This window comes from Danio rerio, chromosome 5, assembly GCF_049306965.1.
Source record: "Danio rerio strain Tuebingen ecotype United States chromosome 5, GRCz12tu, whole genome shotgun sequence".
NCBI lineage: Eukaryota > Metazoa > Chordata > Actinopteri > Cypriniformes > Danionidae > Danio > Danio rerio.
Genome location: NC_133180.1, coordinates 65,957,598 through 65,983,695, shown reverse-complemented (window position 1 = coordinate 65,983,695; position 26,098 = coordinate 65,957,598). Strand labels below are relative to the sequence as shown.

Here is a 26,098-nt window from a genome sequence, read left to right as displayed (position 1 = left end):
ACTGTGTTTTATTAGATTATGATATATTGATGTGAGGTTTCCCAGTGATGGGTTGCGGCTGGAAGGGCATCCGCTGCATAAAAAAACATATGCTGAAGAAGTTGGCGGCTCATTTCACTGTGGCGACCCCAGATTAATAAAGGGACTAAGCTTAAAAATAAAATGACTGAATGAATATTGATGTGAGTACCTTCAGCTGTATCCCATTTACAATTTCACCACGCTGCAGGAGAGGGCATAGTCTAGATGGGATACAGTAGAGGATACTCACGTCAATGTAGCATAATTTTTGTGACTGTACTACAAATACATTTTTACTATAAAGTGAGGGTTGGGTTTAGGGTTAAGCAAGGGGTAGATGCTAATAAATATACAACTAATGTATAATTTAATGAATAATACTAATATTTTACGTTAACTTACGATTACAAGTGTATGCCACCTAGCAACAAACGCAAGAGAGATCCGAGCTGCTGAAATTACATCAAGTTTATTGATAATTTTCTGCTGAAATACAGTACAAGAAAATAAGCTGTTTACTGTTTATCTGGGAAGGGAGTAGAGAAAATATTCATAGTCCGACTTGGATTTTAGCAGTTGATTATATGCACTCTGAATTTTCCAATCACACCGGTGTGATCGTACACTTCACACCAGCCACAGCTGATCACACCAGTGTGATCATATGTGTGAAAGAGTTAAAGCCCTTTCTATGCAGATGCTTCCCAACAAAATTCCCACAAAAGTGTCTTTATTTTAAACTATGCAGCTTTTTAGTATCAAAGTGAGTACAAACTAACTATTAATGCTACTTTTTATTTTTTTATTTATTACTGAATGCTCAGCAGATATGCTTTCCGGGTGTCTGCATATATTTGGCCCACAGAAGTGTTATGCCCCTTTTTAATACTTTATCACTCCTGTTGCATAATATTACACGAAGAGCCAGTCATTCCATCAACCCACACACATTTCCCCCCCTCAGTGTGGCTCTTGCACTCACAGTCTGAGGTTACTGTGCTACTGTCACTGGTGTAAGCTGGAGGAAATTTAAAAAGCAGCCAAGCAGCAGCCCAAGTGCCCAGCAGAAAGACTAATGAGTCACGCTGAGACTACACTGACCCAGTCAGCCCATCGCCGCAGTCATCACCTCTTCTGCCACAGGTGTCGTTCAATTAGGAAAGGTAATGATGAAGCGGCTCCGGAAAGTGGCTTCACCTCCCACATCAGCCTGAGACTGCCGATTTAAATATCTGGACTGCAGGCCCAAGCAATTTGCTATTCTAATCATTATAACTGGCTGTACTTTGGATTGTAAAATCCTCATGTCAGGCGGGGGCCAACAAGAGTGCAGGAGGAGCAAGAAAACGAAAAAAAAAAAAAATATCCAAACTGAAGAGAAGCTTAAAGGCAGAAGGGACATGTACTGTAGCTGGCCTGGGTATCGTATGGGAGAACGAGTGACTTTTGCGGATTTGTCTCACATGAGATATGGAGGGATGTAGGGTGGATATGGAGGACGAGGGAAGGAGAGGGAGGCAAACAGGACCACGTGAGGAGCCGAGAAACGCTGGAGGGCAAAAATCTGGCCATATTTCTTCAGCTTCCACTGCAGTGATCACAGATCACAGTCTCCTATGAGGAGGCAAAATGTCCAATGCGTGCTGATGGTGTTTGGACTTGCTATTTATTTAAATGCTGTTTACCATCTGACAACATGCAGTTTGCAGTTTTAGCCTCTTAATAGTGATGGATTAGAACTTATCAAAATCCCAACGCCAATATGTAAAGTCGCTTACAAAATACAAGTACTTTTGTAATCATCGAAAGTTGAAGATTTTATTTAAGGCTCATTTAAGGCTTCAACTGGTAATGTTGACCACCTTTTAACTGAGTATATTTACTAAAAACTAATTGTGTAAGAATGAACAAATTAAAGTCTTAGCTTATGAGGACTTATTTCATAGTTTTGGTTTAGTAATAATAATAATAATAATAATAATAATTATTATTATTATTATTATAATATTAAAAATCATAATATGTCCAGTAGCTTACAAAACAGGTATTTTTGTTATACAGTAGCATTGCTTTAGACTGAATGGCGTAAACAGGTTTGTTTGTTTAGAGATGCATATTGATATCGTAATGTGTGCATGTGCAATGGTCGCATCAAAGGATCTGCAACATCAAATCAGTATTATAAATGACCAGGAGCTGCATTTGAAAACACTCATGATGTGTGTATTCATTGCAAGGTTTCACCAAAAACAGTAAAGTTACCAAAACATTTATGATTCATGTGTTTTTTTTTTTTCCATTCAAATCAGTTTAATGTATTCAGGCAGAAACTGTGTTTCTAACTTTAAGAAAGATTAATTGTATTTATGTATATATGCATAACTATAAAGTTTTTGACTATACAATACAACTACTGTACTAGGGCTGAACGATTAATCCAAAAAAGACACAAGCACAAAGGCAGCAAGTATTCACATTTTTTTATATATGCAACATTGCTCAGCAATGTGGACACCTCCAAGTATAATTCATTTAAAAATTTTATTTATGTCTTTAAAATGACGTATTTGCAGCAGCAAAATCATATGTAAGCTTACCGTGAGCTGTGTGTTTACCACATAAAGGACATGGCGCTCGCAAAAATGATGTCTACTTTAGTGAACAAAAGAACCTGTATAGGCTGTAAATAACAGGTAATAAAGTAGTAAATGACGTTCAGTTTGTTGCACAGAGCTATCGTTTAAGACCCGTGGGGAAAGTATGAGTTGTTGTTTTTCCTCAAAATGATGGCAGCTATGACATGAGCACACTCGGCAGTAAAAGTAAAACTGAAAGCACGCACATCATTTAATTGATCATATCGCATTTTAGATTTATGGTTATGACAAGAATTTGATATGTTTTTTCTTTCATAGCGAACACAGAGTGCTGAGCATGAGAATAAATGTTTAACAGTGCAAGTATAACTACTCCAGTCTGAGTTGAATATAATGCAAGACGAAATCTGATCATTTTACCAGTGGAAAAAAAAATAAGCATTACAGATTGTAAGCATTACAGATTGTAAGTCTCAAGCATAATAATTCAACTTCAAAATTATGAATAGTTATATTCTGATTTAAGCCCTTTACTGTGCATTAACGACCAGGAGACCTACACATAGGCCTAATGTTATTATTAACCTTTATTTGACATCTACAGAATTGTGAGAACATTCAGATCTTTATTTTGAGCAAAAAAAAAAAAAAAAAAGTGATTCTCGTTTTAGCCAGAATCCTGCAGTCCTCTAAACTGTGTCTTTTTTTTACATTGGATTATTACGTTTGTGAATCTGAATATTTTAGATAACTGAATATTTTTGCATATTTTTGATTTTGACTTCCTAAAAATCATAACACTGTATATTTTATTTGTACAGTATCATTGCTTTACTGTATTTCTCAATGTTTGTGATTGGTCTTATGTTTTTTTTTTTTTTTTTAGATACACTTCCTTACAAAACCATCCCAATGTAAGGTTACAAGTTCTTTTCAAATGGACCTATTCATTTCATCTCATTGCAATAAACGATGATACATTTTTTTTTTAAATCAAATAATAGCAATGCCAGTTTTTTTTTTTTTTCCATAAAGTGCATTTTGTGCAGCCCTAGTTCAGTCGTTCACTTATTTTCCCAAAGCAAGTGTGCAATATGATCTGATAGGGATCCATCAGATATTCTTACCTGCTGTAAGATGCAGCTTTTGCAGGCAGAAGCCAGAGACTCGTTTATCCATTTATTTTAACACTGCTATTTTGTTTTGTTGGGTTTTTTTGGCAATATGTACTAAATCTTTTTTTTTTTTTTATATATATATATATATAATATTGACAGAAATGTTACTTTATAGGGGTAAAATGTTCTTTCAGGAGTTTTTGATTAATCCAGAAATGAGTAAAACCCACACCTTTTTCATTTTAATGGACAAATTTTACATTCATTAATGTTAATTTACATGATTAATCCAGGTTTTATAGCAGTTAAGAACGTAAAACATATGTATATGTATATATATATATATATATATATATATATATATATATATATATATATATATATATATATATATATATATATATATATATATATATATATATATGTGTATATATATATGTATATATATATATATATATATATATATATATATATATATATATATGTATATATATATATATATATATATGTATATATATATATATATATATATATATATATATATATATATATGTATATATATATATATATGTATATATATATATATATATGTATATATATATATATATATATATATATATATATATATATTTTTTTTTTTTTTTTTTTTTTTTTTTTAATTAAAAAACATAATTTGCCCTAAAAGAAACCTAAAGCCACTCAAGTCTAGGTTGATAGAAATTATTGATGTATTTTAGTGTAATTATTCTGTATTTCACTCAAGCATTTGAAATAATCTGAAGTTTATATTAGGGCTGCATGAAATTGGGGAAAAAAAAAAACATTGCAATATTTAATATTTCTGCAATACATATTGCGATATGGATATAATTTCACAACATGACTATATTTGGAGATACTTTATCATTTTAAATCTGCAGAAAATGCACAAAATTCTAATGCTAATCTATAAACTCCATATGAAGCTGTGGTTATTTCATTTGAATCTTTGTGCTACTGTTTTCATCTGATCTTAAACTTTATTTTTATTATTTTTTATAAAAACAAAATAAATTTAAGAACCAATGAAGACAATAGAAAAAATATATAATTTTTTATTTGTGGAGTTTATAGATGAATAATTCATTGCATAAAAAATTAAACACATTGAATCTTTGTTAAAGTGGCAAACTTTAACCAATTAGTTTAAATAAATTTGAAATTGCTTAAAATCAATGTGACTATTGCAGATTCACACATTGCAATAAAAATGCTTACACAATATATTGTGCATCCCTAGTTAGTATACTGCAATTTTGTATTAAATGAGTTATCACTGTTTAAAATAAACAAAATTAAAAAAAAAAAAGATATGCCTATTTGAAAGACCTTACAGCTTGAGAGAATGTGACTTTTCCATGAATACAGTATGTCTACCTTTTCCATTTGCAGAACACTTTGCATTCTTCAAAACTGATAGTAAACAGATTTATCATGTATTTTTCTAACATTTCAAAGAAACCTGAAAAAAAATGTTTCTATAACATTTGAAAAAAAAAAATGAAGAAATGTCCTCCTGCTATAAATGGTACAGCAAAACCTGTTCTGGCTGGCACATTTGTGCCGTCACAACTAAGCCTTTGAAAGTGCTAGCGATAATGATAATTCTACTCAAAAAGGCAAGAGGCATTTTCCCAGCTAATCTATTTGTTTCCGTCCTCGTGAATGCTTCTAGTCAACTAATTAATAGCCTCACAGAGATTTTTCAGACTAACAAAATATGCATCTCACATCTACTTAATTTTCCTGCAGCTACAGACAATTTTCTTTTTAATAAGCATTCCTTTTGTCAAGACACTAATCCTGTGCAGCTGGCAGGCATACAACCACAGACAGGCTAGAAACAAGAGGAGGAAATACAGGTTACAGTCTCCTGACTCAGCCCTTTAATCATAGCTGCAGTCTTATTAAAGCAAGAGCATGATACAGCCAGCCGGTACCTAAAACAGAGTCAAAGCAAGATGCAAGGATATCACAAATGCGGTCGGTTATCCTCATCCCTGCACTCATGGGAGGAACAAAAAAGGACTTTAATGGTCATAATGAAAATTATATTAGTGTAAAGGAAACATTGGTCCTGTAGTGTGTTAAGACTAAAGGGCTTTATTCTGTGAATAAAAAAAAAAAACAACAACCAACTGCACTGTTAGACTTTGCCACAATTGTATAGTTATTTACTGCAAAAATGCTCAGGATATTACAGCATACAATCCTTACAGTTCAGTACTGTAATATGCACTGCATTGTGGGTTCTTTTAAAATAGTATTGTAATTTTAAAAAAATTAAGGTAACATTGCATCATAGGGATTTGTGGTATCCTACTGTTATCAAATTAATCAAGTACTGCTACTGTAGTTGAAGACAAAATTAGTCACTTGTTTGGATTTTATTAAATCCAATAGTAAATACTAAAAATAAAGGTTTTGTACAGCTAATGTAAAATGTAAATTACAGTAAAAGTACTGTAAAAATTGTCATACTGTAAAATTAATATGTGGTAAAGAGCATTTAACCATAAAAAAGTTGAAGTTACAGTTATATGCACCCCATTGTGGGTCCTTTTAAAAAGTTTATAGTGACTTATTGCATATTAAGGATTTGCGATATTCTACCATCAAAGTAATCAAGTACAGCTACTGTAGTTGAAGACAAAATTTGTCACTTGTTTGGATTTTATTAAATTCAATAGTACATATTAAAAATAAAGGTTTTGTACTGCTAGTGTAAAATGTAAATTATAGTAAATGTACTGTTAAAATTGTCAAACCGTAAAATTAAGACGTGGTAAAAAGCATATTACCATAAAAAAAATTGCAGTTACAGTAATATGCAACGCATTGTGGGTCTTTTTAAACTCATAGTAACTAACTGCAACATAACGATTTGCTGTATTCTACTGTCATCAACAATCAAGTACTGCTACTAGTAGTTAAACACGAAATTTGTCACTTGTTTGGAATTTGTTAATTTATTCATAAAAAGAAAAATGAAAGGTTTTGTACTGCTAGTGTAAAATATAAATAACAGTAAAAGTACTGTAAAATCTTCATACTGTAAAATTAAGATGTGGTAAAGAGCATTTTACCATAAAAAGAAATTGCAGTTACAGTAATTTACACTGCATTGTGAATCTTTTTTAAAACTTACTGCAAATTAGGAATTTTCGGTATTCTACTGTGATCAAAGTAATCAAGTACAGCTACTGTAGTTGAAGTGAAAATTTGTCACTTGTTTGGATTTCATTAAATTCAATAGCAACAGCAAAAAGGTCGCAGGTTTGAGCCTTTGCCAGAAGGTAGTCCCCATGCCATCTGCCATGTCATAAAGACAAGCCCCTGATTGGCCTGATGGGAGTGCTACAGGCGCACAAAATATGCAATCATAAACTCCTAAACTTACATGCAAAGTTTGCAGACATTTGGCTTTTTTTCCTTTTGTAAACTACTCCATAACATTTCCACCCAATCTAAACCAAAGTGGTGTAGTCAGACACTCTGAAGTCTGAATATCAAATGTTACTTAAAAAAAATAGCATTTCCATTCTGGTGCAGGGTGGAGTGTGTACCTAGGGCAACTTCTACAAAAATCTCCATAGTTCTTGAACATAATGAGATATCATCACCAAACCCAGAATTTATGTTTATGAGCTTTATATGAGGTAATAGCAACAAAAAAGTAGCAAGATTTGACCACATGGCATTGCTAAAATGTGAAAAAAAAAAATATATATATATATATATATATGAAAGCAGCGTTAACTGATAAACCATTGGTCCAACTGTTTTGAAAAATCAGCATGCAGTGTCTGCCCAAGAAGACATCCAAGTAGAGGTCTGCATTCCCACGGCTGTCCCGCGGGCGCCGCAGGACCCGACCAGATTTCTGCGGCGTGGGAATAAATTTCTGAATAAATCGCGGGAGCGGTCGGTAACGGGTTTAATTTGGGACGGGAGCGGGCTGTCTAGCAATATCACGGATATTGCTATATGAGAGAGAGAGAGAGAGAGAGAGCTTTCCCAGATTGCAAAATACACTCTGGCCAGTTCCGGCTAGATTCTCGCCTGCCGGAGACTTACCACTAAGCCTGGCTCCGGCTGCCGGACTCCGGATGCTTGTGGACTCACTGCCCGATTACCGGAATCGGCCCGAGAGTAATGTGCGCTGCGGCCCGGAGCTGGCGACACTCAGTATTTATATAAAACCTTTTGGTATTACATTGGTACTTGATACATGGTATTACAAGCCTTTGAGTAGATATAACAGCAAACGCCTGTGTGTCTGCTTGGTACTTGTGTGTGTGTTAGTGCGCGCGTATGAGAGAGAGAGAGAGATTGGTCTGTGTGTGTGTGTTTATACAGACAGCTTGGCTGTCTGGACTGTATAGCCGGGGGATTTTCGGTTTTGTTCTCCCCCGCTCTTTAGCGGGATCGGGCCAGAAAACGAGGCGGGTCGGGCAGCGGGACAATAAATTCTTAATATAAGCAGGAGAGGTCGGGTTCGGGCTAAAACCTGGCGGGTGCGGGCGGGAGCGGGATTTAAAATTTGGTCCCGCGCAGATCTCTACATCCAAGCCACTAACGCGTTTAAGTGACGGTATTTAGCATGACACACTAATTTTTAAACATTATTCTTTAGCAAAAACTCAGAACTTTGGTAAATCGAGGGAGCACATATAACATCATTTAAAAGAAGCATGTTTTACAGCTTCAACCAATCAGTCACACTACAACTGTCCAAATCCAATCAGGTGCTCATAAATCGCTATGCGATTATAAACCTATTTATGCGGGTTCCGACCCAGTCAGTATCGGATGTTACTGTACCTCACGATTAGGACTCTAAAATATATATATATATATATATATATATATATATATATATATATATATATATATATATATATATATATATTCATATAGCTGGGTACTCTGACCTGCAAAATCACATCACGTGACTGTGTGAGACCAATCGAAATTCAAAACATGACCTCTCTGGACAGAAATGTAAAATATGGACCAATCGCTAGCTTTTTAAAATGTGTAATCATCTTGTTTAATCTTGCTCCTTTTCGCAGCATTGTACAACAGAGTTGTGCATGCTCGAACTCTAGTGTGACCATTGCATAAGAGCTTGATTAGCTACCACAGGTGTGTCTGACCTAGATGATCATTTAATCAATGACATTAATAAACTTTGAAAGTCATGATCTACCAATTAGAGCCAAGCATTCCAGAGAGCAGTGTAATAAAAAATAATATGAATAAATACTACAGGAATAAGTTCCAAAACACACTAAAAACCATTGAAATGTACTTTAATTATTTAGTTAAAATTAATTTTTATAATGGAGAGCATTACAAAGTAAACTTCTGTGATGTTTTTAGGTTTTTTTTTTGTTTTTTTTTTGCAGCAGGGTAGTCATGATTCTCAGAGTTATTGGTATATGATGACTGTATCCGATGACAATGAAGGATGTAAGTGATGAATGGACACAGTAGGTACCAAGCTAAAGAGTCTGGAGGATACATGCAGTGTCTCTTTCCCTGATTGGTTGACAGATGGGTCAGACGGGTTGCCTGGGGAGAGGCAATTTATCTCGTATGACAAAGGGTCACTTCAAACCCGGAGGATGGTTTAACGATGGCAAAGCACAGCCATCTCATGCTATTAGGCCTATGCTCTATAGAAATATAAGAGCATTTTAAAAGGACGTCGCCATCCTGGTGTGGTTGTTGATCACAATGCTTCTGAATGGAGGTGATCTTTCTTTTAAATGGCAATGTGCAGTGAATGTAAACAAGTTGCATGCTTTCTGAAGAAAGACCAGTGTGCCTTCAGGGCCGATGCAGGGGGTCTTCAGTCATGCCGTATCTGTGGAAAGCACCACTTGACGAAGCTCTCCTTCACTGCAGCTCCAGCAACAACGTTTGCCGAGTCACTGTTGGTGCCAGCTAATGCTATTTTACTGCATTAATCAATGATTTGACGTGCCGTGCAGCAGATTATAGATGGGGTAAGTGCATCTGAGAGCAAACAAATGATGAAATAATTTTTTTCTTTTTCCCAGGAATGACAAAATGGAATATTCTGTGATGCAAGAACAAAAATACAACTCAAAATGCGTGTTTTGTGAATTATGTGCAAAGTTTTAACATAACACAGCATTTATTATATGTTTGTTTATTTTTTTTTTTGTTTGTTTTTTTAAAGTTGCAGTATGTAAGTTTGACACCCAGTGGTTGAACTAGGTATTGCACTCCTGGTTCAAAACAAACGCAAGTTGCCAGATTGATGACATCAACAGGAGTGAGCTTGACTCTCAAGCCTAAAATCTGATTTAAACAGTGTTCTAAATAAAAGCCAATGGCACGCGATAGAAGGAATATTTTTTTATATTATTTCATAATTTTTGTCCTAACACCTGAAATGTATATTTTGGAAACGCAGCCGTCTTGCAGCCGAACAACAGGATCAACTGACATTGATCACCTCGGGCACACCTCATGTGCTCTATTCAGTGTTAAATGTTGATAATGTAAGTTTGAATGCCGTTTTAGATTACATTTATTGCCATATACTGAAATCAGGGGCAGATAGTTCACTTCAGATCTTGAAAATAAAACCAACCATTTGAAATTGAACTTTAGAACTTTATATCATAACGATATAATGTGGCAATAAGTTTGTAACTGTATTCAGCATTTACACCATGGCCAAATTCATCTATGTAAACACACGAAAACAGACACTGTAAAAAGCTAATTTCCCAGCCACTAGACTTTTCTGTCAGGGTATTTGAGCGTCAGAGTAAAAGCACGTTATAGGACTGCTTTACAAGAGTTATTATTATGGATTGTAGACAGCAAAATTGTTTTGCTTTTTTTATCTTTTTTTTTTTTTTTAGGCATGACGCTAATACAAATGCTGTTATGAATGTATTAAAACTTTTGCTTGTTTGTTGTAAAAATTCATAATAATTTGTGCATCTCTTTAGCCAGGCTGCCATTGTAGATAGTGTATTCTAGGAAAATTTTGTACCCCTTGGTTTGAGTGTGGTCCTGAAAAATCTCAGTTTCAAGGTCTATCTAGAGAATTGGGAAACCCCTACCCCTTCACGTGAACATGTAAAACTAGGGGTAGGTAAGGGGAAGGACTAAGGAGTAGAATTGAAATTGGGCCTTAATCACAATATTTTTCCCCAATATTGTTAAGAAACAAGTTCATGTTATAGATAGAAATCACTTTATTTAGTTAATAATATGGCAAGGTGGCATATATCATTACCACTGCATAACATGTCTTTCTCTCTCTCTCTATCAATATTTAATTCAAATAAATAGTGTATTCTTTTGAATAAGTATGAACTTATTGCATTATTTCATCTTTGTGTCTGATTTGAAGTGGATAGAATGCTATATCTAATAAGCAGAACTGCCAAAAAAAAAAAAAAAAAAACTAAATTCAATTTTTGCTCTTCTGGTCAATGATGCCAAATGACCATATTATTAAGGGATAATTCACAGCCTGATTTTACAAGTGTCTCACTCCAACTTAAATCCCATTAAGAGATCTCAGTTTTAGGTGAATCTGTGCAAATTCTGTTTGTAAAGGACTTTGCATAAAGAGGTGAAAAAAAGGAAGTAAAGCCAATTAACAACAACTGACTGCTTCCTTGTAAGCCTAAAGAAGTATTCGAGCAGTGTCTGACATGCCAAAAACTGGCTCAAGCAACTGGACAGAAGGGCTTTTCACACTGCAATAAACCCTGTGTGACCATCGTTCCAAACACCGCGGGTACAGAAACATTTCCCACGTGTCATTCAGAAGTTAGCACCCATTTACACACAGTTATACAACACTGCACTGTGGTGTCAAATGTGTGCAGTGTGAATCAATGCGATGTTAGAATGTGATGTATAGATGCTACAGAAAGCAACTGATAGATAAATCATATTACTTTTTTTAACATGTTTTAGACAGTCAGGTTAAAAGATAAATATTTGACAATGAATTTGAGTGAAATAGGGTTTTATACCTTTATATCCCATTAAAGAAAAACTAAATCTAGTATTCAGCAGCATTATATAATATGAAGACGCACAATGATAGAACCATCATCATGTTTGCATGCTACATTTATCAAATCAGACACTTCTAAAATACAAATAATGTTGACCTGGAGTTTAGTAATGCATGGTGTAAAAGTTCAGATTATGAATACCCATAACTTACTGATAACCCTAGGTACAATATGAACAGTATGAAACATTAACGGAGAAAAAAAAATGGATTATTATTTCAAATGTGAAACACCCTTGGGGGTCTTGCTCTAATATATACAACCATTTCAATTAATCACTCTTACAGAAAAAAAGTTACTTGTACTTAGTGTTGTCAAAAGTATCGTATCTGTATTTGCATTTGGAGAACAGCAGCGAAGTGTGGTGAATTGATTCCCTTTACGGCCAATCACAGTTATTTCTGTTGAGTGAACACAATTGCCAAATTCACCTCAGCACTTCCAAATGTATACATAGATCTTAATTCCATATGTAATTAGGTTTTTAGAAGAGACATGATCAATGTATATGATGAACAGATTTCATTTAGGCCTTAATTCACAAAGATTGATCAACAAGCTTAAGCTAAAACAAACGAGGTTCATTCTTACATGTCAGGCAGTGAAATCAACCTTGCACTAGAACCAAAAAGATTTGGTATCGCTTGTTAAGCAGGTATAGCCGAGTTTCCAGTCTGATTTCACAGGGAAATGCAAGTATTTTACATTTTGTCAGTTTAGTGGCTAATTTGTACGAAAATTTATGATTTTAAAAATGAAAACAATCCCATCCTTAAACCAAACCATCATTGAAAGATAAGCAAATCATACTAAATTTGTATGAATGAGTTTGTACGAATTCAAATCAGCCATTGAATCAAAAAGTTATGAATTGCCATCTACAGTAGATCTTGACATTAAAGTCAATAAATTTGCTAATCATACCGTATAAAGCAGCCATCTTTCTAAACATTTTATAAAACCTCTTGAATCATGCGTTTCTAGTTTTTGATCTCTTCATGAACAACATTTTGGGGTAACAATATTTCAAAAAAGTAAAGTAATCTCTACAAGTTAATTAAACGTATATTTATTTGTGTTTTGAATATTAATGGTTTGGAATGGTAAATAAATACATCATTTTCATGATGCATGATTAATACATGAAATATGTTTTTTTGGGCCAACAACATCTTTATAGGAATAAAAATACAACCTTTATTCCTTTAAAAGATGTCATTAAATCATAACTTGTGTACACCATAATGTATTATTATTTCCAACTTCTTTATTGTAGAAGAGAATTTAAATGTAGATTTTGAAGAAATTCAGTGATATCCAAAACAACACGTAACATTAAATGGCTTTAAAATTACTTTTTTTTTTCCTCAAAAGAACTTTATTTTGTTTTTTAAAAGTATAAAGGAATTCACCCAAAAATGAAAACGTACTTACCCTCTTTTTTCTGTTGAAGACAAATTAATATATTTTGAAGAAAGCTGGAAACTTCTGACCAATGACTTCCAGAGTGGGAACAAAAATACTATGGAAGCCAATGGTTTTACAGGCTATTGGTGCCAACTTGTTTTGTGTTTTTAACAGAAGAAAGAAAACTGAACGGGTTTGGAATAAGTAGAGGCTGAGTAAGCGATGACAGAATTTTCAGTTTAGGGTGAACTAATTATTACAGAAATGACCATTTGCTTGAAAACTTGTTTTCAATGTACAATAATTCTAAAACTTTATACCAAAAGTAAGTCACATATTAATCAGAATACAATTAGAAGTGTAGTCGGGAATAATTTCAGGTTAGTTTGTCATAAAAAACATGGAGAAGCACAGGGATCTAACAATCACCGGCGCCGAAGCTCCACCGATGCCACTTCCCAGGCCTAATAAATAAAACAAGAGTACAAAACAAAGTGATTTCTTTCCAGATGATTTGGTTTCACGAGGAAGCAACTCTGAAACCGTACCAGGGCATCTGAGACCGTACAGGTGCAATGCTGTGGATTAGCAAACAAGACATTCCTGGAGAGCTCGCGGCACGTCTCAGGTTTGTTGATGTTTTCCTAAGCCTTGATCTTTATGCCTGGTTCCTGTCTGTCACTTCTGTAACTGGAAGCGGAGCAGACGCACTTGTGTTGGCCCAATTTATTGCCCAACTGCATCAGCATCAACCGCAGATGAAGTCTGTCTGGATTGCATGACTGAGTGGCATTGTTAGCAAATATGCGCATCTGTATTGGACAGAGCCCGACACATGACATCATGAGCTCATCTGACCTCTCGATGCGTCTGCCTTCTATAGGTTCATCGCATGAATCATGGAAGAAAGGAATCCAAGCGAGCTGATCGAATCAAAATGAAAGAATTCCCAAAGCACAATTCATAACTTAAAAATCAAAACATTTCTCTAAAAGAAATTCCTTTTCTGGTTTTCCCTCACATCCAAGCGTCTGTCAAATACCATGATAGATTATAGTCAAGTCACATTACAAACCCTCAGGACTTTGATGACTCCCAAATGATGTTGCCTTTGTTCTTATGGCTTCATGAAAGGAAAATAAAGGATGGGATCAGACCTCAAAGGAATATTTCAAAGACACATCTCTTTTGCACTGATGACTGTCAATGTAATTATCTTAGGCACAATATACTCCCAAAAAAGTGATCTGAATTTAAAGCAGCGCCTATGCATGACTGTTTCGTGTTTCAATAAGCATCAGATTCATTGTGATGGTGAGACACAAACCAGCTAGAGCTTTTAATTAAATGATGAGAGATGCAGTTGTGATAGCGGATCCAAAAAAAGAGACATAAGTACATTTATATGAATGCGAACTGGCAGATAAGCTGCTTCACGGTTCATTAACTAAAACTGTGTGCAGCTGACAAACATGAAGCAAATCTGAAATGAATTCAAGACACTGATTCCTGATTTCGGCAGACAATCAGCAAATAATAAACCAAGTTTACACCGAATATATTAAAAAACCCTCAAAAAAAGCAGCTTGATGATGAAAACATGTTTAAATATGTAACTTTAAAACTTTAATTGCTTAGCTTCTAAGAGATTCAGATTCTGCTAGATCTATACAGCATGTTATAAACTCTGGAACAAAAATCTATAATAAAATACATGCTATTCAAAGGAACATAAGCAATGCTTAATGCTTCAATCCTTGTATACTGTTTCTATGGTTACCTTTTTGCACCTGATGAAAATGCACAAGCCTAACTTGGACTTAATTTTCTTAATTATACAAAATGTATGTAGAAATTCTGCTTATTGTAGCATGTGAAGTTTTTTGCACTAATGACTACCAACGCAATTATCTTGCAGCCACAATACATTTCCATAATAGTGAATCTAAAACAAATTATGCATGACTGTTTTATATTTCAATAAGAACATTCCCTGTAATTATAAAACTAGAGCTAAAGCTGATCGCAGAAAAAAAAAAAAGAGACAAATGTATTTATATCAATGCACACGGAAAGAAGTGTCATTTGAACCTGCATACAGTGCCCAACATGTAAAAGTATACCCCTCTTAAATCTAACTTTTAAATCCATATTTTAATACAGCTATACATTACTTCATTTGTGCACATGCATTAGATTAGTCAGTACTGAAGCCAAATCTGGAGCTTGTCTAACAAAATAATTTACAATAACAATCCAAAAACTAGTACACCATCAAAATGTATATATGTTATAGAAAAATATCAAATACATATTTAAAAAGAGGGAAAAAAATATCTAAAGAAACCAAAAAAAATTGGAAAGTTGTTGAAATTTTGTAGGTTGTAATTTTTTTTTTGGCATATTTTGCTTGGATTTAATTGTTTTCTTTCAATTTCTAAATACGTTTGGTGACTAAAATAATATTTTAATAAATAGATCTATTTAATAAATCAGTTTTGTTTAAATGCACCGATATACTGTACAATTGCCTATATTTATTGAGAAATGGATAAAAATACTCATTTTCAAAATAGGTAATCGATTATGCTGTGCACTGTAAACTTACAGATTGGTCATCAAGCACAAGATAATGAAAAAAAAAATCCAAAATTAACTGGGGCCCAATAACAATATTTAAGTCAGAAGAGACTTGCAAATACTAACAACTATTAAAAGCCTCTGATCCTGTAAGAATATTACTGGATCTTAAAGGCTCTGATAAAAAAAAAATGAATTAAATAATATCTAGATGTAGACTAAAGTTATATATATACTTGTGATGTCCTGCATACTGTTTCTATGGTTACCTTTATGCATCTTTATGTGCCTGAGGAAAATGGACAATAAAAATTATGAAGTTAACCCTAAATTGTGACATACATTTCCTTAAATCCTATTTGAAGTGTTCCTTACATTGCATGCAGAACTACTTGTTTAGATTAGCATGTGTACTTTTAAAGTGCTCCACACCACACATTTTATGACTTTACAATCTTAAAAGGGGGTTTAGACCCCTCACCCAACTCAAATTCTTAATTTAACAAAACATAGGAATAAATGAATAATTTGGCTCAGAAATGAATTTCCAATTGTTTTATAAAGTGGGCATCTTTTGTCATGCTTGGCTTTAAGCTTTAGTCGTGCTCCCACCTTGCGGGCAGTTGCTATGCTTGAATTATATGTTGTGAAACAAAAAAGCATTATAAATGAAGTCAAAAAAGCCCATTTAGCACTTATGTTTTCCTCCGAGGCTGGAGAACAAGAACTTCAAGCGTAAAATCGGTTTATTCTCAGCTCTGCGCTTTAGTGTATGCGTGCTGAATTACCAATTAAGACTAATAAACCCCACTGCAGCCAAACATATAGGCGAAAATCCGCTGCAGTCACTCTCAGCACCCAAACGTGATTTAGCAAACAAGTGTGGTGGTAGTGCAAATAAATAAATATATATATAAAAAAAAAACGTGCATAAGCAGACTTACCACACGAAATGAACATATACAGCAACAGAGTTTCCATCCAAGAGCGTATAACAGACATCATAGTTCCAGAATAGGCTAAATCCCGTTTGTGATGATAAACAACAGCGCTCCTCCGAAATATCACTCCCGACCGACCGACTACAGTCCAGAGACGAATTCCCAGCAAGGGTTGTGATGCTGGGGAACTTTATCTACAGATACCACGTCCATTATATCAAATCAGGTTGAGGTTGAATTAAAAAAAAGACAGTCTAGCAGCGACCGAAGAGCTTTCGAGAGAGAAAAGTTACAGGTATCCGACTCAGGTGTCTCGATTCCCACGCGTATCTCTCGCTCTCAGTAATCCACAAGACAGGGAAAAATAGCCTCTTTCGTCCATCCACAGCTTTTAATTCAGACTGTAATCCAGTGAATGCACGAAACGCCAGGAATAGTATGGCAACGGCACAATAACGGTGTCGTCCATGAGCCTGTTAGTTTAACAGCATCTCAGATTTGAGGTATCAGAAACAAACAGCTGATCCACAGCGCTCTTGATTAATTAGTGTTAGTATTTCCTTGACATATATGAGGAGGTCCGGATGTATATTCAACCTGAAGTTAAACGGTCGTATGCAGGGAAATAAGCGTTTAGTTGTCCTCGTCGATTACAAAAAGTGTTTTCTTCTTGAACGAAGTCCAAGAGATGACTTGAAATTCTTCTCTGAGGACTGAGGAGAAACTGATGGGTAGGCTATCTTTCCTGGTTAACTAGTACAGATGGTAAGCCACCTTAACCGTTGACATCACTGTATGAAGCATACCGTGTCCATTTTATTAAAACTCCGATTACTTATAAATGCTGTAGTCTATTCTCGTTATCAATGCAGCGCTCCGGTCTGTAAAACAAGAGACAGCAGACTCGGCGTCACTGTTGAGCTCCGTCAAAGTAGAGAGATTAATTCAAGACCACCCCCTCTCCTTAGGTCACACAAGCGAACTTTGCGTTTCAACAGTCGGGCTGTGAATGGCGTGAAGTGCGCGTCGCGTTCCGCTGGACTTGCACTTGAAGTAGCGGGAGAAGCCCTGGACGCTCAAATCTCCGGTTCACGGCGGTCACGTGACGCGAGCCTTCACAATCAGACCCGCTCTGACGTTTTCAAGCGTCCGTCGCGTTCGGCTGCATCTCATTAAAACTGACAGCAGCTGTGTCACATTTCAGCCTAAGATCAAAAGAAAGGATGAAGAAGATGATGATGATAATCAACACGGAGAGTTTTTCAAATTAGATTGTCATTGATGTACGGGATCGGACGTTTTAAGTTTTTTTTTTTTTTTTTTGCATGATTGTTATTGGTATTCGTAAACAATTTCTGGAACTTTTTAAATTCCAACAATGTATATATTGTTAATAAATATGAGTATTTTATAGGAAGATATTTAAAAAATACTAAACGTATATTTACTATTATTATTATTATTATTATTATTATTATTATTATTATTATTATTATTATTATTATTATTATTATTATTATTGTTGTTGTTGTTGTTAGCCAAATAATAATAATAATAATAATAATAATAATAATAATAATAATAATAATAGTTAAATTACATCAGTTTATATATATATATATATATATATATATATATATATATATATATATATATATATATATATATATATATATATATATATATATTGACAAAATTACTAGCCCCCTTGAATTACTTCAAGGGGGCTAATAATTACTGATAATTAACTATTATTTTTTCCCCAATCCTGTCTAACGGAGAAGAGATTTTTTTCAACACATTTCTAAACACAATAGTTTTAATAACTCATTTCTAATAACTGATTTATTTTATCTTTGCCATGATGACAGTAAATAATATTTTACTAGATATTTTTCAAAACACTTCTATACAGCTTACAGTGACATTTTAAGGCTTAACTAGGTTGGTTAGTTAGGTCAACTAGACAGGTTAAGGTAATTAGGCAAATTATTGTAGAATCATGGCTTGTTCTGTAGACTATCGGGAAAAAAATTAGCTCAAGGGGGGCTAATAATTTTGTCCTTAAAATGGCTTTAAAAAAAACCCCCAAAAAACTGCTTTTAATCTAGCCAAAAAAAAAAAAAAAAAACAAGACTTAATATCAGACATACTGTGAAAATTTCCTTGCTTGGTAAACATCATTTGGGAATTATGAGAAATGAGAAAATGAAATATGAGAAAAAAGAAAATAAATTCAGAGGGGTAATTCTGACTATATATATATATATATATATATATATATATATATATATATATATATATATATATATATATATATATATATATATATATATATACATACATACAAACACACACACACACACACACACACACACACACACACACTTGAAGTCAGAGTTATTAGCCCCCTTTGAACTTTTTTCTTCGTTTTTAAATATTTCCCAAATGATGTTTAACAGAGCAAGGACATTTTCACAATATGTCTGATAATATTTTTTTCTTCTGGAGAAATCTTATTTCTTTCTTTTCGGCTAGAATAAAAGTAGTTTTTAATTTTTTTAACACCATTTTAGGGACATAATTATTAGCCCGCTTAAGCTATATTTTTACTCGACTGTCTACAAAACAATCATTATATAATGTCTTGCCTAATTACCCTAACCTGCCTAGTTAACTTAATTAACCTAGTTAAGCCTTCAGATGGCTACTTTAAGCTTTATAGAAGTATCTTGAAAAATATCTAGTCAAATATTATGTACTGTCATCATGGCAAAGATAAAATAAATCAGTTATTAGAAATTAGTTACTAAAACCATTTTGTTTAGAAATGTTTTGAAAAAAAATCTGCTCTCCGTTAAACAGAAATTGTGGAAAAAATAAACAAAGGGTCTAATAATTCAGGGGGGGGTTATAATTTTGACTTCATCTGTATTTAAATTAATAAATAAATAAATATATATATATATAGTCTATTATAGGCAGATATTTTAAAAATACTTAACTTGTATTTATATTTACAATTACTTTTATTTTTATTTATTTTTATTATAATTATTTTATATTATTATATTCTCCCTGCGTTCACGTGGGTTTCCTCCGGATGCGCTGGTTTCCCCGCAAGTCCAAAGACATGCGGTACAGGTGAATTGGGTAGGCTAAAATTGTCAATAGAGTATGTGTGTGAATGAGAGTGAATGGGTGTTTCCCAGTAATGGGTTGCAGCTGGAACGGCCTTTGCTACGTAAAACATATGCTGGATAAGTTGGCAGTTCATTCCGCTGTGGTGACCCCAAAATAGCAAGACTAAGTCGAAAAGAAAATAAATGAATGATAAAATAAATTTATTAGAGGTGCAAACAGAGGAGTGACACTGACATGCTTCATGTTTTGTGGTGTGGTAGCTACATTCTGGATGCAGGAACTAAAATAAAGATGATAATAAGTCACATGCTTAAACAAGATATCTTTATCAATAGCACATCCTCCAGAAGAGTGCAATACTCAATTTAAAAACTCCAAGTTTAAGAGTATTTCCTGAAGCTGACACTGCTTAAGGTGTCACACGACAGTGACATCTCCTGGCGGGCCACATTATTAGGGTCGTGCAGAGCTTACTTCAGCTTGTCAGTTTCACCTGACAGGACAATCCGACATAAAATGTGATGCTTTTGCACATCTCATTAGTTCTCACGTTCGATTAGGTCATATTTTATATCACTGATTGCAGGAAACACACGCCCTGGCAGCTGGTTTTATTAGCGCTCATTTGAAAAGTCTAATGTGATAATAAATAAACACAACGCTTTACTGGCTAGAGCATTTCACTACTGCAATTTGCATAAGATTTGTGCTTATGCATAATGCAAATAATATAATGCACATCGCACTTTCGTATGTACAGACCATAAAAGAAAAAAAATAATGGATTCTGTTTGACAGTGCATAATATTGCCACTGTAATAAAGCGATTCTCATTTTCTTCCGATGAGCGTAGCATGCTAAATGTGTGCTTATGCATTAACACCACAGTTTATGTTATGGAAAACATATTAGGATCTCTTCATATTAACCATTTATTGCTTGGAAGTCTTCCTATAGTGTCCCATGATGCTTTGTTTTAATGCACCACTGATGGCTTTGTTTACACTGTGAGGCACACTCATAAGGAAATTGGTTACTTGTGCAAAAGGGATAATCTAACATGGTCTCCTTGTAGTACACATTGGTACCGAGTAATGGCCCTAGGACCGGATTTTAGAGTACTTACATTGATTCATTTCTCAAATATTAACTTTGTTATACCTTCATCCTTCCAATCCATTTAGATCTAAGGTTACAGCATAACATAAGCATCCTTCATCTACTTGTCTCGCCTCAGGGTCAAATGCAAAGGGAAATGATGGACGCCACTTTTGAAACTTTAAATAGTTTGCTGAAGTTAAAGGTAAACAAGGTAAAACGCAGTGAGACAAAATACAGACTAAATTAATGAAACACTGCTTTATGCTGGCAGAGACATTACATTAATGATTGAATATATTAATGAGCCAAGTAAAAAGACGCCAAGCTTCCTGCATTTTGCATTTAAAGGGATAGTTCACACAAAAATAAAATTCAGTCATTAATAACTCACTCTTCACTTGTTCTAAAACATTATGAGTTTTTTTTTTCTGTTAAACACAAAAGAAGGTATTTCAAGAGTTCACATTTATCTGATAATAATAATAAAGTTTGTTTGACATGCAGTCCCGGGAGAGAGTCCTGAGCTTATGAGATCCTCGAGCACTTGGCTCCCTCCCATTTGCAGGGCGAGAGGGGAGTTTGAGCTTAGGTAGATCTTGTCAAACTCCCCCCAGCTTATTTCTTGCGAAAAATAATGGATGAGGAGAGATGTACTCTCTAAGAGCTTAGCTATGGCTCAATTTTGTGTGTTCGATTTACTTAGCTTGCGTGCTGTGGGAGGAAACCAGAGAACCCAGGAAAAACCCACTCAAGCACGGGGAGTAACGAGCAAAACTCTGCACAGACATGTCATCTGGTTTAGTAGGGACTTTAACCAGAGACATTCTTGCTGTGAGGCAACAGTGCTAATCACTGGGTCGCCGTGTCACCCATCTGGAAAGGAGGGGGAGTAGGGGTGGGTAGAGGGGGTTCTTCAAGTCAAAGATATTGAGATACAAAAAAACTCTGGTTATTTATAATGAGTTAGGAATCATCTAAGAATAGAGAATCAATCATGAGCTGATGCGGGAACAGCTGAGGACAATCATAAGCATGTGATCCTCTCGAAATTAGTTTAAAAATAAACTTTACTGTGAAGAAAGTTGGAAACCTGTAACAATTTCCTACTATTGACATTAATCTCCGCCGATGAGTGGGCGCTGCCATTTGAATCTTTTTGGCTCGAGACTTCCGGTCTCATTCACTTCCATTAATTTTTAGACATTAAAAACTGCTCATTACGCTGCTTGATGTTGCAAATTGATATTTTCTTGTTATATTATTCGACTTGGTCTGTATAAACATGCAAACCTTTGTTTGTAGAGCAAGTATTTGACCGTTTTCTGCCGTTTATTATTCCTAGTCTTTCTCCCATAGGCGACTAAATCAGAAGTTCTAAGACAATCAAGACAACAGGCGCACTTCCGCATTTTAGAATAAGGTCAATAGAAGTTAATGAATACAGGTTTTCCACATTCTTCAAAAAATCTTATTTTGCCTTCTTTTTGGGTGAATTATGCCAGCGGGCACCTTGATGTCAAAACAACATCAAATTAGCATAGACATCAAAAAATATCCTAAGGATGCAAATTGATTTAATGTCAAAACCTTTATGTCTATTTGACATCCACACATTAGCCCCTTTCACACAGTGATACCGGTAAATATCCGGAAAATTTCCGGAACTACTTTACCGGTATATTCAAAAAACGCTGTTCACACAGGCGAGGACGTTACGGAATTTTTCCGGAAAAGAGCATTCACACATCCATCGCAAAATGCCGGTAAATTCTGACATCATTAACCAGAAATGACCTCTAAACGGCTGCGCTTGTGTTTGTAAACATTTGACTACATTACAAACTCTTCGGATGGATCAGTATTGAGTACAACTCTAATGAAAACATAGGGAAACACTTTCGCATGTCGAGATGTTCATGATATGCATGTGTGCTGGCGCTATGGGTGCTCACGGGCACACGCAAAGCTTGAAGGTAAACAAACAATGGATTATCATAAACATTTTATCGATAATTATTTACACAGCATTAAGAAGGAACATAGAAACGTGATCTGACTAACATCTAGCAGCTAAAGGTGTCTGGAAAAAATATTCAAAGGCTTTTATTCTCAGAAACCGCGCGCAAGTGAATGCTTCTGACTGTTCTGATTGGCTAAAGCAGGTTTCTCACGTCAGCCCGTTCTAGACGTGGACGCGCTTATTACGGCAATCTTCCTTCTGCATTCACACAGCGCAGCATTCCGGCAAATTACCGGTAATGTTACAACTTCTCTTTCCGGAAAATAGCCAGAACGAATTTACCGGTATTTTCAAAAAGGGCCTGTTCACACATACAACCTTTCCGGAAAATTGCCGGTAATTTTCCGGAAAGGTCTGTATGTGTGAAAGGGGCTATTGATGACCTTTTGGCAGTGTTGGGTATCTTTCTTTAAAAGAGTAATTAGTTATAGTTACTAGATAGCTCTCACAAATAGTAACTGAGTAACATAAAAGTAACTAATTACCAGGGAAAGTAACATTTGCGTTAATTTAAAACAATCTTTGTTTTGCACAATAGCACTTTGTGAATGCCTCTGACTATTAATGTATCAGTACATTCACACTGCACGTCAACATCAACGCTTGATTGAGTGCATGTCTGAAGCTTGATACTGACACAATCATAGCATAATCACATCATAGCAGTGTCAGCCAATGAAATTAGACCGCCACTAGTACTTGTACTTGCTACTATCTGAACTGGGGAATTTGTATATAGTGATCTGATTGGTTAGCGCTTGAAAATTCCCAACTTCTGCAGTGACCAACGCCACATCCACAGTTCAGTTCGACAACTGTTGACGTCACCCATTCAAAGTGAATGGAAAGCATTAATGCTCTGTGTGAATCGGCATTAAGATTCTCTGTTTGAGGTTCATAAATCACATGTAATTTATTATTGACTTTTTTTAAGGAGTTTTATTGACAATCCAACCAAAACAAGCACTGATATTATATGCGTCCTTTGCTATCCGCCATTTTGTTTGACAAGCCAACCAAGCAGGTTAGCATGCTTGCTAAGTAGTTAGCAAAGTTGTCTCACAGAAAAAAAAAAAATTCCTGTCTTACCTGCCAACATCTGTCTCTGAAATTCCGGGGTGTGGGGCTTTTGTAGGCAGTATGTGTTTGGGTATGTGTTTGACCAGGGGCGGGGCGAAATTACGGGAGATTTCCGGGAGAAATAACAAAACGGGAGGGTAGCAGGAGATGGGTCTGAAATACAGGGGACTCCAGGGAAATGGAACAGGGTGTTGGCAGGTATGGTTGCTGTTTAAGTTTTGAGTTCGCTGTTCTGCCTTTCTGTGTGGAATTTGCATGTTTTCCCTGTGTCTGCATGGGTTTCCTCCATGTGCTCCGGTTTCCTTCACAGTACAAAGACATGTGCTATAGGTGAATTGAATAAATTTGCAATAGTGTGTGAATGACAAAGTGTGTGAGGGTTTCCCAGCACTGAGAGTTGTACTTTTGTTGCTAGATGGGCATCCGATGTGGAAAACAATTGCCAGAGTAATTGCTGGTTCATTCTGCTCTAGCGACCCCTGATAAAGCAGGAAATAAGTTGAAAGTAAGTGACTGAATAAACACACCAGGACATGCAGTAGACTTTAACTTGAAAATCTGTGAAAAACTGCTTGTATTAGAATTGCAATGCAGACGGCAGGCACAAGTCAAGCCAAGTCACCTTTATATCTATAGTGCTTTATACAATGTAGATTGTGTCAATGCGGTTCAGCACTAACACTTGAATAGATTTCCAGTTTACTAGTGAACAGGCTATGTATCTGTATTTCGACATAGGGTGTCTGGACGTTTAAGAAAATTTGGACTGAAAGCCCTGCAGTGACCAAAATTCTCATCAGCGGAAAGATCGTAAAGGCCAGACTAACCTTTGCTGAGGAGAATGTTGTGTGGACAGAGAACTGGTACAAAGATCGTTTTAGTGATGACACCATGTTTAATTTATGTAGGTCCGGCGGGAAACATTAAGGACTGTGCAAGAAAAAACCCGGTGTGTGCAGAATTAAGTGATAGTGGATGAGATCAGAGAGAGACTAGTGATGTTCTGTGAGAGACTAGTGATGCCCTGTGGGTGCAGATGTGCAAATGTGTCCTTCAAAGTTTTCTCTAAGTTTGACCACCTACAGTTGAATAAAAATTTAAAAATTATTAGCCCTCCTGTTTTTATTTCTTTTATTGTTATGATTATTTTTTGTAAATATTTCCCAAATTATGCTTAATTTTTCACAGTATTGCATACAATATTTTTTTTCTTCTGGAGAAAAACTTATTTGTTTCATTTCGGCTAGAATAAAAGCAGTTCTTAATTTTGTAAAACTAATTTTAATGTCAATATTATTGTTCCTTCAATACTATCACCCACACTACAATTCGGTCACTTTATGAACTATAAATCCCATCATGCACCTCACACACACCTGTTCCGGAATCACTGATGATTACACACACACACAGCTGGGACATTACGAAACATTTTCTGTGTTTGGTCTTTCTGTAACCCTTGCCTTGTTTCTTTGTTTACTTTGTTTGCTGCCTGTATCGACTATTTGCCTGTGACCTGAATGCGCTTCTGGATTTCCCTGCATGTACCCATTTGATCCTGTGATTGACCATTACCTGTCTAATGCTGTGTTTACACCAAACATGGATTAAGCATGAGTGATTTACATGTTAAGTCTATGCAAAGACGCGAATAGTCTTCCTGCAGCGCGATTGGCGCAAAAGATGCGATTGGCGTGAATGATGTGGGGCGAATTGAAAGTTTTGCGTGTCTTATGGGCTTAGCACACGTATCACATGAATCACTCGAGACATTCTGACATTCACGCTGAGTTAACAATCACAATCTTTCTCTTATAGGAGTGTGATTGTGACGTTGTGCCTGTTGTTGGTGTCCCGAGAGGAAATCTTTTTGCCGATAGCGACAACAGCTCATCAGCTTCCATCGTCCAGGTACAGTTTCTGAGTTGATGAACTCACAGAGCTAGGTGCACCTCTAAAAGGAGCTAAT

The 26,098-nt window shown here is 35.2% G+C and overlaps 1 protein-coding gene across 8 annotated transcripts in view; it reads right to left on the bottom strand.

Moving 5' to 3' along the window:
• Positions 1-26,098, bottom strand: part of tmem132e (transmembrane protein 132E) — a 1,112,950-nt gene that overhangs the window by 593,182 nt on the left and 493,670 nt on the right. For all 8 annotated transcript variants that reach the window (XM_073950677.1, XM_073950678.1, XM_073950680.1 and 5 more), the window contains one exon: positions 16,788-17,989. In XM_073950677.1, coding sequence (XP_073806778.1) covers positions 16,788-16,848 — 61 coding nt within the window. In that variant the 5' untranslated portion in view covers positions 16,849-17,989. The remainder of the gene's footprint in view (positions 1-16,787; positions 17,990-26,098) is intronic.